Source organism: Trichomycterus rosablanca, chromosome 12 (genome assembly GCF_030014385.1).
Source record: "Trichomycterus rosablanca isolate fTriRos1 chromosome 12, fTriRos1.hap1, whole genome shotgun sequence".
Classification (NCBI taxonomy): Eukaryota; Metazoa; Chordata; class Actinopteri; order Siluriformes; family Trichomycteridae; genus Trichomycterus; species Trichomycterus rosablanca.
In genome coordinates this window covers 2,287,662-2,303,713 of record NC_085999.1, presented here as the reverse complement: position 1 = coordinate 2,303,713, position 16,052 = coordinate 2,287,662, and the positions used below count along the sequence as shown (strand labels likewise).

Genomic DNA, 16,052 nt, shown 5'->3' with positions numbered 1-16,052 from the left:
GAACTGCGCCCACTGCGACCCTGATCAGGATAACGCGGTGGTAAAACAGACAGTGAATAAATGAATGAACTGATGATTCCATTCTTTATTATGATTTCATTATTTGTTTGTGTAATCGGAATCAGAATCGGTTGGGAGTCGACTCTTTTATTTGTTGATGTAATCGGAATCAGAATTGGTTGGGAGTCGACTCCGTTATTTGTTGATGTTATCAGAATCAGAATCGGTTGGGAGTCAACTCCTTTATTTGTTGACGTAATCGGATACAGAATCAGAATCGGTTGGGAGTCGACTCCATTGTTTGTTGATGTAATCGGAATCAGAATCGTTTTGGAGTCGACTCCTTTATTTGTCGATGTAATCGGAATCAGAATCGGTTGGGAGTCGACTCCATTGTTTGTTGATGTAATCGGAATCAGAATCAGTTGGGTGTCGACTCCATTATTTGTGGAATAAACGGCAGTTTCCCGAGTGTTTCCCACCTTTTGCGCACTGAATTGCGCCCACTGCGACCCTGATCAGGATAACGCGGTGGTAAAACAGACAGTGAATAAATGAATGAACTGATGATTCCATTCTTTATTATGATTTCATTATTTGTTTGTGTAATCGGAATTAGAATCGGTTGGGAGTCGACTCCTTTATTTGTTGATGTAATCGGAATCAGAATTGGTTGGGAGTCGACTCTGTTATTTGTTGTTGTAATAGGAATCAGGATCGGTTGGGAGTCGACTCCGTTATTTGTTGATGTTATCAGAATCAGAATCGGTTGGGAGTCGACTCCTTTAGTTGTAGAACGAACGGCGACTTGATTGTTACTTGTTGCCATGGAAATTCGTCGCGCTTGGCGACCGTGCGGGTTTTGCGCAGGCGCAGAACGGTGTAGTAGCCAGAGAAGCGTTCTACTACGAGGCGAGGTGAAGCGGTTGAGCGATTTATCGGTTATTTTTGTTGTTGTTGACTTTTTTCAGCTGGATAGTGAATTATGAACAGCTCGGTGGCCAAAAGGACCCAGGACACTCTTGGTAAAGTGATAAAGAAACCTCCACTGACTGAGAAGCTGCTGAGCAAACCGCCTTTCAGATATCTGCATGATATATTAAGTGAGGTGAGTGTGCAGGACTGATGTTAAATCTTCTTATTTGTTTAGTTTGTTTTATTTTCTTATTTATTAAAGATTTGTGGTCAACGCAATGGACACAAGGCCGCTGGAATCAGCTAGCTACTTATTAAGTACTTTGCTTGTTTTAATGCGGGTTTGTTTGTCATAGACTTAATGGTTTCATTACTTTATTGTTATTATTATTTATTGTTTTGTGGATTAGTCTGTAATCTGGTGATAATCAGATTTACTTAATGATCCTGATTGCTAACTTGCTAGGTAACTAGTGTCTAACCTAGCTTGCTTGTTTATCGGTTTAACAGTGTACGCAAACTATTGCTAATTTAATTCCACAGCAAAAACAACACAATTTAAATCGATTTATCTCTTATTAATGACATCTGTTCTGAGGTTAGATGTTCCGGTGTGGCTGTTTGGCTAGCGTCTTTTTGTTGCTAGGCATCTCTGTAAGCGTTTCTTTTCCACCCGTATAGAGGCAAGTCCCGCCTTTTACCTGAGACTTGTATGATTGACACATGTTATTGTCCAATCAGCGCACGACTTCAAATGGAGGGTAGAACTACTAGCCAATCAGATCAAAAGATGCCGTTTATACCGAAAACAGGTAGGAGAAGAAACGAAGTAAATTAGGCACTTTTAACTGTGTTGACATGTGTATATGAGCACAGTAGCAGCTAGGAGTGGCTGATGTGGCTAAAATCATCTATATTGTGAATTATACGAACTGTATAAATAATAATTTAGTGAAAATATATTATTTATTTTGTATTTTGTTTTTCTTATAGCAGTCTTGTAGCCTAGTGGTTAAGGTTATTGACTAGTAATCAAAAGGTCGCTGGTTCAAGCCCCCACCACTGCCATGTTGTAAACCTCAGAAACACTCCACAAAAAGGTGCAGGACAGTGTGTCTGTCTGGTAAAAGTCGTGCCTGTGACGGTCAGGGATGTGTTAAATATTTGGCTGATGGTGGTTCCTCATAGTTCACGTGTTGAATGCACTAGATACGATCAAGCATAAAGACTTGAGTGATTTTGAAAGGGGCCAAACGATGTCCCGACACATGGGTTAAAGTATCTCAGAGACACCGATGTGTGTCATAGGCAGCCATGGTGAGTACCCACTGACACTGGTCCAAGGAGGGACAAACCATGAACCATCCACAGGTTGTTGGGTGACCAAGACTAACTGATGCCGTCTGGTACGGACAACCAAAGAGCTACTGTGGCTCAAATTGCACATCATACACAACATACAGTACATCAAACCCTTCCGTGTATGGGGCTGAATTGTCACAGACCAGTTGGGTGCCAGGTACCAGGACTGGACATTGGCGCAATGGAAGAAGCTTGACCAGTCAGATAAATTCTGTTTTCTGCAAGATCATGTGAATGGCTGGACATCTTCTGTTGTTTTACCCCGAGGTGGTTCTGACGGAATCCTGTTCACCCTCTCGAGGTTAAAGACAGCAAGTCGAGACAGCAATGCCAACAATGCTGCTCCTGCTAGATGGGATGGGACCCTGACGTTTTGGCACCAAAAAATGTCCAAGACTTACAACGGACTTTATCACAGACTGGACTGAACAATGAAGAACTCCAATTATTTTTTTATTTTTTTTTGTTAGTTATAACTTTCAGTTCAATTTAATTTTGTGTTTGTATGATTTGTTTAAATTCTATTTATTTAAACTATCCCCCAGGCCACCCAAAGAGGACGGGGGTCCCTGCTAAGTCTGGTTCCTCTCAAGGTTTCTTCCTGTATTTTAAATGGAATTGTTCCTCGCCACTGTCGCCCTCGACTTGCTCAACAAAGGTTTTTGGTCTGTTGGTCCTGGAGTCTGTAAAGTTGCTTTGAGACAATGTTTATTGTAAAAAGCGCTATATAAATAAAATTGACTTGACTTGACGTGCATTTTTTTACCCATGGGAGACATGGCGCCAGGATGCACTGTAGGACGATCCATCTAACCCAGTACAGATATTGAAGGTCCTGGTGGTAATGCCCTGGTGCCAGATACCACAGATGTCTTGTTTAGATGTCTTGTGGAGACCACGTCTCGATGGATCTGAGCTGTTTTGATAGCTTATTAGGTGGGTGATCCTGATGTTGTGGCTCATCAGTGTACTCCTGAACTAATTACACAAAACAGTTCAAACATCAATAATTATTTACTGTCTGAATCTTTATAAAGGCCAGATGATTGATGGATGATATTCAGGACAGAGGAGAGTTTATTTCTGAAGATAGGTTTAGCCAAACTGCTTCAAGATGTAAAGCAGGGTGTGCTTTTATTTACACCAGATAGGGGATTTCATCCTTTTACCTTTGGTATCACCTATCATATACCTCTGTATGAGCTCAGTCTAAGTTTTAGAACGGTATCTATTGTCCCACGATATAGTTCCCAACATGCAAAACTCACATGAACGGCCCTTATGGTAATATTTGTTTAGTTGGTACCATTTTTGTGTCTTTTCAACTGGGTTTTAACTGGCATTGCGTTTGTTTCTTGCCAGGTAATTCGCACCACAGGCTTCATGAAGGGTCTTTACGGGGAAGCAGAGATGAAATCGGACAATGTTAAGGTAAGTCTTTTCTAAACCACACCAGATAATTCCACTGTAGAAGTACTGGAGTAAGAATTGTGAGCCCCACATGCCCCGACGGAACGCAAATGGCAGGATACGCGATGGACTCGTGGGGGAAGTGGAGGGTCGTGTGCCTGGCACCTCTTTCGTTGGAGGACGTAGAGGATGTTTACCTATTCGGAACTTTGATTGTGGGTTTTTTGCTGATTGGACTAGGCTTCGCCCTGCTGTATCGGGAAATTAAAAGAGTTGGGTCAGTTGTCAAAGGTCCCCAGAAACTGCCCAATTTGATTGATATGGTGGGCAGAGCCGTTGGAACTCAGACTGTGAATATAAATCGCAATATGGATTCCATCTTGGAGAAACTAACGGCTTTGCGAAATGAGATGAACCAGAGACGCATTCATTCTGAGAGTTTGTGTTAAATTTTTATTAGTGCTCAGACAAAACAAGAAGTCATTTCTGCTCTTGGCTCCCCTGTTATCAGCAACGGCCTCGCTGATAAGTAAATTCCTCCAGAGGACCTGCTGCGACGTACCTACACCCCCTTCACTGACTGTTTTTCATTATGGGCAGTAAGAGCTGTAAACAGCCATGTTATCGCGGCAGGACGGGCTGCAGCGCGCGCCGGCATATGGCTGCGAATCGCTGGATGGCTGCTTGTCGTAGTTGGTTACTTTTCCTATCCCCACATCCCTAACCCGTGGCTGGTTGTGTGACTATGTTATGTTCTTATGTTTACATGTGCTTGTGTGCTGTTAGGGGCTCCTCAGGGAGCACAATCTGGTTGCTGGTTTTTTTTTTATCTCCTACTCTCCCAATGTGTTACCATTTCTTGTCTAACGATGTGAATTTCCCCATTGTGGGATTAATAAAGGATTATCTTATCTTATTTTATAACAGTAAGAAACTTAGTTCTGGGGGTTTGAATCCCGGGTTGGGCGTGTGCCGTTACGTAAACCTAGCCACTGGATAAATAGGGTAGATGTGGCCTAGCTTGCTGGGTTGCTGGTTTAAACCCCACCACTGCCCTGTTGCCTCTGTTGGGCCCTTAAACAAGGCCCTTGACGCTCAATGGGTTAAAAACTGTATACTGTACGTCACTTTGGAGAAAAGTGTCCGCTAAATGTCAATGTAAATAGGCAGGTTGTATCAGGAGGGGCATCCTCCTGCTGTCGCGACCCTTAAAGGGTGCAGCCGAAATGAAGCATTCATTCATATTCCAGAATTATTGCTTCAGCTCCATCATTTTTGGCACCATGGGTAGAAAAAGTGTCAGAAACATACCAGTGGTCAAAGATTCATGCAGAACACTTCTTAAAGCAGCCCTGTAACTCACCGAGGACAGATCTCTGTGTCCCTATTTATTTTATTTTATTTACACTTTGTTTACATTAATGGCAGGACAGGTAGTTACTGCTTACGCAAGATTCATCAGTTCAAGTTTAATATGGAACACCGGAGCTCTCGGAGGAAACCCACACAGACACGGGGAGAACATGCAAACTCCACACAGAAAGGACCCCGGACCGCCCCGCCTGGGAATCGAACCCAGGACCTTCTTGCTGTGAGGCGACAGTGCTACCCACCGAGCCACCGTGCCGTCCCCCCTCTGTGTCCCTAAGGACAAAACAGACTCCTCGTTCTTTCTGAATGAGATTGGAACATTAAAAAGTAAAGAGAGTAAACATTTCACACCCGATCTCTTTTTAAAACGCGCGTCGTGCAAAAGGAACCGAGTGCTTTGATGCCTCATCATGCATAATGGATGCTCTCTGTAGGGAGTGCTGTCCACCCTCAATATTAGGGGCTTTAGTAATGCTAGATAGATTTGTTTGATGTCCCTTTTGATGTGTCTGATATATAATTAAATACAACATGAAATAATATTAAATTATGGACTTTATGGGCTGTGATAAGAAATATTCCGCCCAATTAAGAGTAATTGTCCCTGTTGTCTGTGATGTGTATCTCTAAGTTAATTATCAGCTGGCTAAATGATCATCGACTCCTAATGGCATCACGGACGATTGCACTTCATCACGACACACGGACCGTTTAAATTAAACTCCAGAGGACTGGGCGCAGACCATGAATAATTTACAGCTGGGTTAATGTTTACAGGCATCTCTGAAGTACCTTGGTATTCTAGCTATAGTATGTGGTCAAAAGTATGTGGACACCTGACCATGATCCCATTCCAAAACCACTTTCCAAAACAGGGCAGTTGCAGCCTAATGGTTAAGGTACTGGACTAGTAATCGAAAAGTCGCTGGTTCAAGCACCAACACTGCCAGGTTGCCACCGTTGGGCCCTTGAGCAAGGCCCTTAACTCTCAGTTGCTTAGACTGTATACTGTCACTGTGCTGTAAGTCACTTTGGATTAAAACCATGTGTGTTAACATTGAGTTTCCATACCATAACAGCAGCTACTCATTTAGGAAGATTTTGAAGTCTGTTTGTGCCCCTTAAGGGAGAATTTTGGCCTTTAGTGAGAATTTGTGCCCCTTAAGGGAGAATTTGTGCCCCTTCAGTGAGAATTTGTGCCTCTTTAGTGAGAATTTGTGCCCCTTCAGTGAGAATTTGTGCCCCTTTAGTGAGAATTTGTGCCCCTTAAGGGAGAATTTGTGCCCCTTCAGTGAGAATTTGTGCCCCTTTAGTGAGAATTTGTGCCCCTTCAGTGAGAATTTGTGCCCCTTTAGTGAGAATTTGTGCCCCTTAAGGGAGAATTTGTGCCCCTTCAGTGAGAATTTGTGCTCCTTAAGGGAGAATTTGTGCCCCTTCAGTGAGAATTTGTGCTCCTTAAGGGAGAATTTGTGCCCCTTCAGTGAGAATTTGTGCTCCTTAAGGGAGAATTTGTGTCCCTTCAGTGAGAATTTGTGCTCCTTAAGGGAGAATTTGTGCTCCTTTAGTGAGAATTTGTGCCCCTTAAGGGAGAATTTGTGCCCCTTTAGTGAGAATTTGTGCCCCTCCAGTGAGAATTTGTGCCCCTTTAGTGAGAATTTGTGCCCCTTAAGGGAGAATTTGTGCCCCTTTAGTGAGAATTTGGGCCCCTTAAGGGAGAATTTGTGCCCCTTCAGTGAGAATTTGTGCCCCTTCAGTGAGAATTTGTGCCCCTTAAGGGAGAATTTGTGCCCCTTTAGTGAGAATTTGGGTCCCTTAAGGGAGAATTTGTGCCCCTTTAGTGAGAATTTGTGCTCCTTAAGGGAGAATTTGTGCCCCTTTAGTGAGAATTTGTGCCCCTTTAGTGAGAATTTGTGCTCCTTAAGGGAGAATTTGTGCCCCTTTAGTGAGAATTTGTGCCCCTCCAGTGAGAATTTGTGCCCCTTTAGTGAGAATTTGTGCCCCTTTAGTGAGAATTTGTGCCCCTTTAGTGAGAATTTGGGCCCCTTAAGGGAGAATTTGTGCCCCTTTGGACTGCTGGCTTGCAAGAGACGTTCCAGTTCGTCTCAAATGTGTTTATTGAGGTTATGATCATGGCTCTGTTTATGACACTGGAGCTCCTCCACACCAAATTTACCAAAATATATATTTAATTGATCTTATGTTGTACCCAGGAGCACAGTTATGCTAGAACAGGGAAGGGCCTTCCCCACACTTTATTTTATATTGATATTAAATTGATATTAAACAGCTGATAGCATGTTGTACAGCTGAAACAACTGAACTCGATCATTAGAAGTGGTGTCCACATACTTGTTTATTTAGTGTAACTAGAAAGCTTTACCCAAGCTAAGCCCTGATACTGACTGTAAGCACTTGCTTAGAAACCCAGAATTAAACCTTAAAAATGAAGGTTCAGAATACATAAGTGAATGTTAAATATCTACTAAAGATCATTATTACCCAATAATGTGTCCCAATAATTCAGTATTAAGCTAATAATAATAATGTGTTTGTGTGTGTGTGTGTGTGTGTGTGTGTCTGTTTTCCTGTGCCGTGCAGGATAAAGACTCAAAGATAGCATTTCTTCAGAAGGCCATAGACGTGGTGATGATGGTGAGTGGGGAGACCGTATCTGCTAAGCCTGCACGGATAGTGGCCGGCCACGAACCGGAGAAAACCAACGAGCTGCTCCAGACTATTGCCAAGTGCTGCCTCAACAAGGTCGGTCCTGCGTACAAAGCCAGGGATGTGCTGAGTAGCTGTAGTCAGACACAGGGATGCGAATTGCATTTTTTTCAACTTCTTTTAACTAATAACTGGTCATCATTAGTCCTGGCTTAACCAAAAAGTTTAGAGCTCACATGCTAGCCCCCTTCTGCTGAGATCTCGAGCTCTTGAATTTGACTCTCAGCTCTGCTATTGGCCAACCAGGTGCCTGCACAGACATAATTTTCTGTGTCTGAAGGAGGGTGAGGGTGCAGCACTAAGGGAAAGTGAGGGTGCAGCATTAAGGGAGGGTGAGGGTGCAGCACTAAGGGAAAGTGAGGGTGCACCGGGAGTGTGTTAGGGTGCAGCACTAAGGGAAAGTGAGGGTGCAGCACTAAGGGAAAGTGAGGGTGCAGCACTAAGGGAAAGTGAGGGTGCACCGGGAGTGTGTTAAGGTGCAGCACTAAGGGAAAGTGAGGAGGGTGCAGCACTAAGGGAAAGTGAGGGTGCAGCACTAAGGGAAAGTGAGGGTGCACCGGGAGTGTGTTAGGGTGCAGCACTAAGGGAAAGTGAGGGTGCAGCACTAAAGGAAAGTGAGGGTGCAGCACTAAGGGAAAGTGAGGGTGCACCGGGAGTGTGTTAGGGTGCAGCACTAAGGGAAAGTGAGGGTGCAGCACTAAAGGAAAGTGAGGGTGCAGCACTAAGGGAAAGTGAGGGTGCACCGGGAGTGTGTTAGGGTGCAGCACTAAGGGAAAGTGAGGGTGCAGCACTAAAGGAAAGTGAGGGTGCAGCACTAAGGGAAAGTGAGGGTGCACCGGGAGTGTGTTAGGGTGCAGCACTAAGGGAAAGTGAGGGTGCAGCACTAAAGGAAAGTGAGGGTGCACCGGGAGTGTGTTAGGGTGCAGCACTAAGGGAAAGTGAGGGTGCAGCATTAAGGGAAAGTGAGGGAGCAGCACTAAGGGAGGGTGAGGGTGCAGCACTAAGGGAAAGTGAGGGTGCAGCACTAAAGGAAAGTGAGGGTGCACCGGGAGTGTGTTAGGGTGCAGCACTAAGGGAAAGTGAGGGTGCAGCATTAAGGGAAAGTGAGGGAGCAGCACTAAGGGAAAGTGAGGGTGCAGCACTAAGGGAAATTGAGGGTGCAGCACTAAGGGAAAGTGAGGGTGCAGCACTAAGGGAAAGTGAGGGTGCAGCACTAAGGGAAAGTGAGGGTGCACCGGGAGTGTGTTAGGGTGCAGCACTAAGGGAAAGTGAGGGTGCAGCACTAAGGGAAAGTGAGGATGCAGCACTAAGGGAAAGTGAGGGTGCAGCACTAAGGGAAAGTGAGGGTGCAGCACTAAGGGAAAGTGAGGGTGCACCGGGAGTGTGTTAGGGTGCAGCACTAAGGGAAAGTGAGGGTGCAGCACTAAGGGAAAGTGAGGATGCAGCACTAAGGGAAAGTGAGGGTGCAGCACTAAGGGAAAGTGAGGGTGCAGCACTAAGGGAAAGTGAAGGTGCAGCACTAAGGGAAAGTGAGGGTGCAGCACTAAGGGAAAGTGAGGGTTCAGCCCTAAGGGAAAGTGAGGGAGCAGCACTAAGGGAAAGTGAGGGTGCACCGGGAGTGTGTTAGGGTGCAGCACTAAGGGAAAGTGAGGGTGCAGCATTAAGGGAGGGTGAGGATGCAGCACTAAGGGAAAGTGAGGGTGCAGCACTAAGGGAAAGTGAGGATGCAGCACTAAGGGAAAGTGAGGATGCAGCACTAAGGGAAAGTGAGGGTGCAGCACTAAGGGAAAGTGAGGGTGCAGCACTAAGGGAAAGTGAAGGTGCAGCACTAAGGGAAAGTGAGGGTGCAGCACTAAGGGAAAGTGAGGGTTCAGCCCTAAGGGAAAGTGAGGGAGCAGCACTAAGGGAAAGTGAGGGTGCACCGGGAGTGTGTTAGGGTGCAGCACTAAGGGAAAGTGAGGGTGCAGCATTAAGGGAGGGTGAGGATGCAGCACTAAGGGAAAGTGAGGGTGCAGCACTAAGGGAAAGTGAGGGTGCAGCACTAAGGGAAAGTGAAGGTGCAGCACTAAGGGAAAGTGAGGGTGCAGCACTAAGGGAAAGTGAGGGTTCAGCCCTAAGGGAAAGTGAGGGAGCAGCACTAAGGGAAAGTGAGGGTGCACCGGGAGTGTGTTAGGGTGCAGCACTAAGGGAAAGTGAGGGTGCAGCACTAAGGGAAAGTGAGGGTGCACCGGGAGTGTGTTAGGGTGCAGCACTAAGGGAAAGTGAGGGTGCAGCACTAAGGGAAAGTGAGGATGCAGCACTAAGGGAAAGTGAGGGTGCAGCACTAAGGGAAAGTGAGGGTGCACCGGGAGTGTGTTAGGGTGCAGCACTAAGGGAAAGTGAGGGTGCAGCATTAAGGGAGGGTGAGGATGCAGCACTAAGGGAAAGTGAGGGTGCAGCACTAAGGGAAAGTGAGGGTGCAGCACTAAGGGAAATTGAGGGTGCAGCACTAAGGGAAAGTGAGGGTGCAGCACTAAGGGAAAGTGAGGGTGCACCGGGAGTGTGTTAGGGTGCAGCACTAAGGGAAAGTGAGGGTGCAGCACTAAGGGAAAGTGAGGATGCAGCACTAAGGGAAAGTGAGGGTGCAGCACTAAGGGAAAGTGAGGGTGCAGCACTAAGGGAAAGTGAGGGTGCAGCACTAAGGGAAAGTGAGGGTGCAGCACTAAGGGAAAGTGAGGGTTCAGCCCTAAGGGAAAGTGAGGGAGCAGCACTAAGGGAAAGTGAGGGTGCACCGGGAGTGTGTTAGGGTGCAGCACTAAGGGAAAGTAAAGGTGCACCCAGGGTGTGTTAGGGTGCAGCACTGAGGGTGTGTGAGGGTGCAGCACTTAGGATGGGTGAGGGTGCAGCACTGAGGGTGTGTGAGTGTGTGTTAGGGTGTGTGAGGGAAGGTGACTGTGCACTGAGGGAAGGTGACAGTGCACTAAAGGTGTGTGAGGGAAGGTGATGGTGCACTAAACAAAGACTATTTATTAAATAAAAGAACTGATTGTTATTGATACATCAGTCCATTTACAAACTAATCTTAGTATGTAATTAACTTAATCAGAGGAACATTAAGCAGATATGAAATGCTAATGATTTATCTGATATCTGAGGGAAAGTTGATTGTCTACATTTAATGAGTTAATATCATGAAATAATAGCCTTAACTAACGTAACATCATCACATCGCAACTGTGGACTAACTGAATTGTTTGTTCTGCAGATTTCCAGTGACGAGGCTGTGAGGCGTGTCCTGTCCGGTGATAAAGTGGACCTAAAGGGCAAAGCTGGCACCTCTAGGTCCCAGGGCAAGGAGAACAGAGAGGTAAGACATAACACCACTTTGTCAATCACCTGGTATATAATAAGAATGAAATATGAATTAGAATGAATAAACTTTGGCGCTCGGGTGGCACAGTGGTCTAATGCAGGGTTTTTTTAACTTTTTTAAGCGACATTTTGTTTATGATTTTTATCGCGACTCGGGCAACACAAACGATGCATCAAAACGAAACATAAAATGAAATATGTTTAATTAATAAAAATAGTGGCAAACTGGTCCCACTGTGGTTTACAAGATGTAACATAGAGCCTGTGTATTTGTGCCTGTTAAAATTTATTTATTTAAATATTATTACTTTTCTCTGCGACCCTTTTTTTGGCTCTGGGTTTAAACCACAGTCACCAACCCGGCCATCCATCCACACGCAAACACAACTGGCCGTGTTTGGGGCTTCTGCTCATTTCTCTGTCCTAATGAAGTAATATACTAAGCTGTTAGGTAAGCTACTAGGCTATTGGTAGCTCTCTACAATATACAAACAATACAACATGCACACAATTTTGCATAAATAAAAAAATAGCATAAGATAAACAATGAAAAAAATGTAATTAAATGACAGTATAACACTTTGTGTGAAGTGCAGTGTGGCATGTAAACTATAGAGTAATGTGGCATGTAAACAACAGTTTAGTTTGAGTTATTAATAAGTTTAGGGTGCATAAACCTAGGATCGAATTAATATTACATCAGTGTTAATTCAGTGTTAATAAAGTCTGAGATGAAACAAATAAAACCTCATTTTATCTGTAGGTGAAACGTCAGCTGTCGTTTCTTGTGTTCCGCAGGAAAAAATCGAAATCAAAGAGAGCGGCGTGACCGCAGAACAGAAAGACCCGGTCCAGCCCAGAGACCCGGCCAGCAAGAGGAGCGAGAAAGAGCGGCACAGAGACGGAGAGAGGGCCGAGAAGAGCCGGGAGAGAGACAGGACGAAGGACAAAGACCGGGATAAAGACAAGAGTCGCGATCGGGACAGAGACAAGACGCGAGACAGGGAGCGGGACAGAGACAAAGAGAAGGATCGGGACAGGGACAGGACCAAAGAGACCAGAGAGAAAGATAAAGAACGAGCCGATTCACACAAGTACAGGGAACGAGCCAGAGATAAAGATCACGAGCAGAGCAGGAGACGAGATCGGGACAAGGAACGGGAACGGGAGAGAGAGCGGCAGAAAGAGGCCGAGGACAAGCTGAAGGAGAAAACAGACAAAAAGGTTGGATATCTCTATCTGATCTTTTTTAGAGCTACCGACCGTCCATCATCCACACAGACGCAATCGGTCATGTTTAGGAGGGTGATACGAGATCTTCAGGACTGTTTGGAATGGGGGGTGACATGGAGCTTAGCGTGGCTCTGTGTGTGAACCCAACACTGGCAGGGGATAAGAAGCGGCCACAGATTGGACACGTCATCGAGTCGTGTCGTGATCCAGCTCTCCTAGATCAGATTGAGTGTTCCCAGTGGGAAATTGACTAGATTGGCAGACAAAGAGGAAAAATCCAGGGAAAATATAACTTGAGTCTACCTGAGATGCACCCGTTTTCCTCCAGGTGTTCGGGTTTCCTCCCAGTAACTACCTGTCCTGTCATGAATGTAAACGAAGTGTGTAAAACTAGACGTTAAAATTGTCTCATTGATCAGATTCCCAGTGGGGAATTAGATATGACTAGATTGGGAGATTAAGGGGACAATCCAGGGAAAATATAACCTACCTGAGTCTACCTGAGATGCACCAGTAAGGTGATTTCTTTACTGCTAAGCTGGACTCTAGCAAACATGATTCCAGGGAAAACCGGACCCACCATGTAGAATTCAGTGCTGTAAAAAGTATTTGCCCCCTTCCAACTTTACACTTTCATCACACTATAACTTTCACCATGTTATATTTTCAGTACATTTTTCATAAAACACATCTCCACTTAAAGTGATTAAAGTGATTGTGTTTAAGTGCTGTTGAATAAATATGATGCATATAACTTCATTTGTTCAAGTGCTACATCTTGTGCATCGTAACAACATTCATGAAATAAAGTAAGATCCACGTAAACGGTTTATTTACTTTTCTGTGTTCTCTTTACAGAGCCGAGCAGCTGAGGAGATCAACAGGCAGAAACCTCAGCCGGAGGAGCTCAGTAAAAATAAAAAACCTGAGCCGGTGGAGGTGAGTCTCATCTAGTTTTATTTCTGCTCTTTTTATTGTTGCTTCGTTCTAGATCACTTACCCACTTTGATGATTAATGGATAAGATGATACAGTGGACCTGAACGGTTTACCATACGAACATTTCGGGTTACTTGATGTACGAACAAATTTCGGATTACGAACAGAAATTTGCGAAACACGCGACGTCACGAACATGTTTTTGCGAATTTTGAAAATGCGCATTAAAAAACCTGGATGGAAAAGCTAAAAATTCGAAAAAAGACCCAAATATCGCAAAAAAAGTTAGAATATCGCATCGCCGAAATGCGAAAAAAGGGGATGGAAACGGGTTTTGCGAATAAACGATGACGTTTCAAGCTCTAAGTCACACACACACACGCATACTGTCAACGTGTGTAGTGTACCTGAAAAGGTGTGATGTTTTAAAGACTGCTGGGTCATGTGCGCTGCCGAGAGAGCCGACACATACATCACGAATCAACAACTGGTCATCCACAAGTGCCTGCAAAACAATCGATGGCCATCCCTTCTATGTACATAGCCCCTGTACCCGACTGCTGGAGGGAGGATTGGAATGTGTGTAGCATCCAGTGCACCGTACACCTGTGGTATGTGGTGCGCTGCGTAATTACGCTGCGCTATTTCTTCTGCCTCCTGCGCATTTGCTAACACGACGTAACGTTTCATTAGTTTTGATGTTATTGCTTGGCATACAGCGTGTACGCTACGGTGAACTGTCGTTACGCTCACGCCGAACGGCTCGCCCACTACTACATGTACAAGGCAATAGCGATCCTCTTTTCAGTCGGCACGGGTGGCCGGTGACTGTAAACTTTTGGCTCTACAGACGACCCGATCATGGTGCACAGCTCATCAAAGGCTGATTTTGACATTCTGAAATTCTAGATCCAAAGCTCGTCTGAAAAATGCTTCTGCACAATGTGCTTTCAAAATTGTTTAGTGCGTTTACGTTCCCAGATGTGAGGTGAACGTCGCCGTGGCACGGAGATTTGAGCCCACATTAGATGGGCCGTCGCTCGTTCTGCCCGACGTCTCTCACGTCATGTGAAGGTTTTTTCGCATAACTGTAGTTGATGGAAACGCAAAATTTTCTGCTTTTTTTTCTGCCGATATTTTATAAATGCGCATTACACTTGCGAAACGTTTGGATGGAAACCCGGTTTATATATATATATATATATATATATATATACAGTATATATATATATATACAGTGAGCAAACATTCGGACAGCGGACGGTGTTTTTCAGGTGTTTTCTTTATATTTTGTAAAATTCAATATTAAAACGTCCCCAAAGAATGTGCAGAGAGAGCGCAGTGCTGAGAAAATGTAAAGATCTATTACATTTGTTGTTGTATAATTACTCCTGCCAGTAGGTGTCACTGTGTATCAGACAGAGGGGAGAGTGAGTGAGGGAGAAGAAGGAAATCTTTCTTTAGTGTAATTACACCTACAAAATACAACACTACTGAAATAAAGAAGGAAATAATAGAGAAATATGAGAGTTGTTGTTGTTTCTGGTAGATAAATTTTATATAAAAGAAGGAAATGTATTATGGTGTATGGTGCAGCACACGTACTGTACTGAAATGTGATGTGTGTTTATGTACAGTACTACTGTGTATTGTTGTTTATTATTGTTTATTACAGTATTATCTTTTCTATAATTTGAGATTTAAGGTATATACTTGTATTTATAACAAAAAAGAGCATTTAAGACATTAGAGAGGTTAGGTAAGGGTCTGGCACGGATTAATTCTATTTACATTATTTCTTATGGGGAAAAAAGTTTAACTAACGAACATTTTGACTTAAGAACAGCCCTTCAGAACCAATTAAATTCATAAGTCAAGGGTCTACTGTATTGTCATTTTCCTACAGTTTTTGCATTGCAGGTTTATTTCTTGATAATAAATGATTTTTTTTATATCCGTATGTATCTGGCTTCTGCCATGTATGAGCGACTTAACTGCTTGCACATCAATCGTTAACTTCTTTACAAGCTGTTCTTCAATCTTGTTAAATGCAGACGTCATTTATGTTTCTGTTTTGTTTAATTATTTAATCCTGGTCAGGGTTGCAGTGGGCCTGGTTCCACTGTGAAACGCCAAGTGCGAGGCAAAAACACCCTGGACAGGCTGCCCGTCCACTGCAGGGCTTTGCAGCCTCACCCTATCAGACATAGCCTCTTACAGTATATCTGTGTAGACGCCTTGCTGGCCGATAGCACGGCTGAGATTCAAACCTGCATCTCGACAGTGGTGGGCTAAAGTAAAAGACCTCTAGATCCGAGCAACACAAACTCAGTTAGTTGTAGTCAACTAGTCATTTTAAGCCCATTTGGTCCAACCAACACACACAGCAACTGTCTACAGGTCTTATATGGTGTAAAATCAATTTTATTAAGTATGGCTCCAGGCACTTGGTGTTAAATTACGCTAGCTTACCACCACTGGGATCCAGGGTTTAAATAGATGTGTCTACATACAGAAATGATTGGCTATGTCTGGGGGTGGGGTGGCCAAAGCTCCATGACAGACTGATGTGAAGTCCGGGGTGTGACACTGCATTTTTCCCAGTAATTCTGTGGAATTGGGACCACCACAACCCACCACGATAAAGCACTGATGATGATGAAACACTAGCACACCACTAGCACCTCGCACTCTTGCTTTGCCATCAGCAGGTCGGGCACATACAGTATATACAGACAATGATCGGCT

The 16,052-nt window shown here is 44.4% G+C and overlaps 1 protein-coding gene across 4 annotated transcripts in view; it reads left to right on the top strand.

Annotated features, from left to right (window-relative positions):
• The first annotated feature begins 881 nt into the window (after positions 1-881).
• Positions 882-16,052, top strand: part of traf3ip1 (TNF receptor-associated factor 3 interacting protein 1) — a 39,184-nt gene continuing 24,013 nt past the window's right edge. For all 4 annotated transcript variants that reach the window (XM_063005995.1, XM_063005993.1, XM_063005992.1 and 1 more), the window contains exons 1-6: positions 882-1,108; positions 3,640-3,708; positions 7,657-7,818; positions 11,027-11,128; positions 11,932-12,357; positions 13,225-13,305. In XM_063005995.1, coding sequence (XP_062862065.1) covers positions 986-1,108; positions 3,640-3,708; positions 7,657-7,818; positions 11,027-11,128; positions 11,932-12,357; positions 13,225-13,305 — 963 coding nt within the window. In that variant the 5' untranslated portion in view covers positions 882-985. The remainder of the gene's footprint in view (positions 1,109-3,639; positions 3,709-7,656; positions 7,819-11,026; positions 11,129-11,931; positions 12,358-13,224; positions 13,306-16,052) is intronic.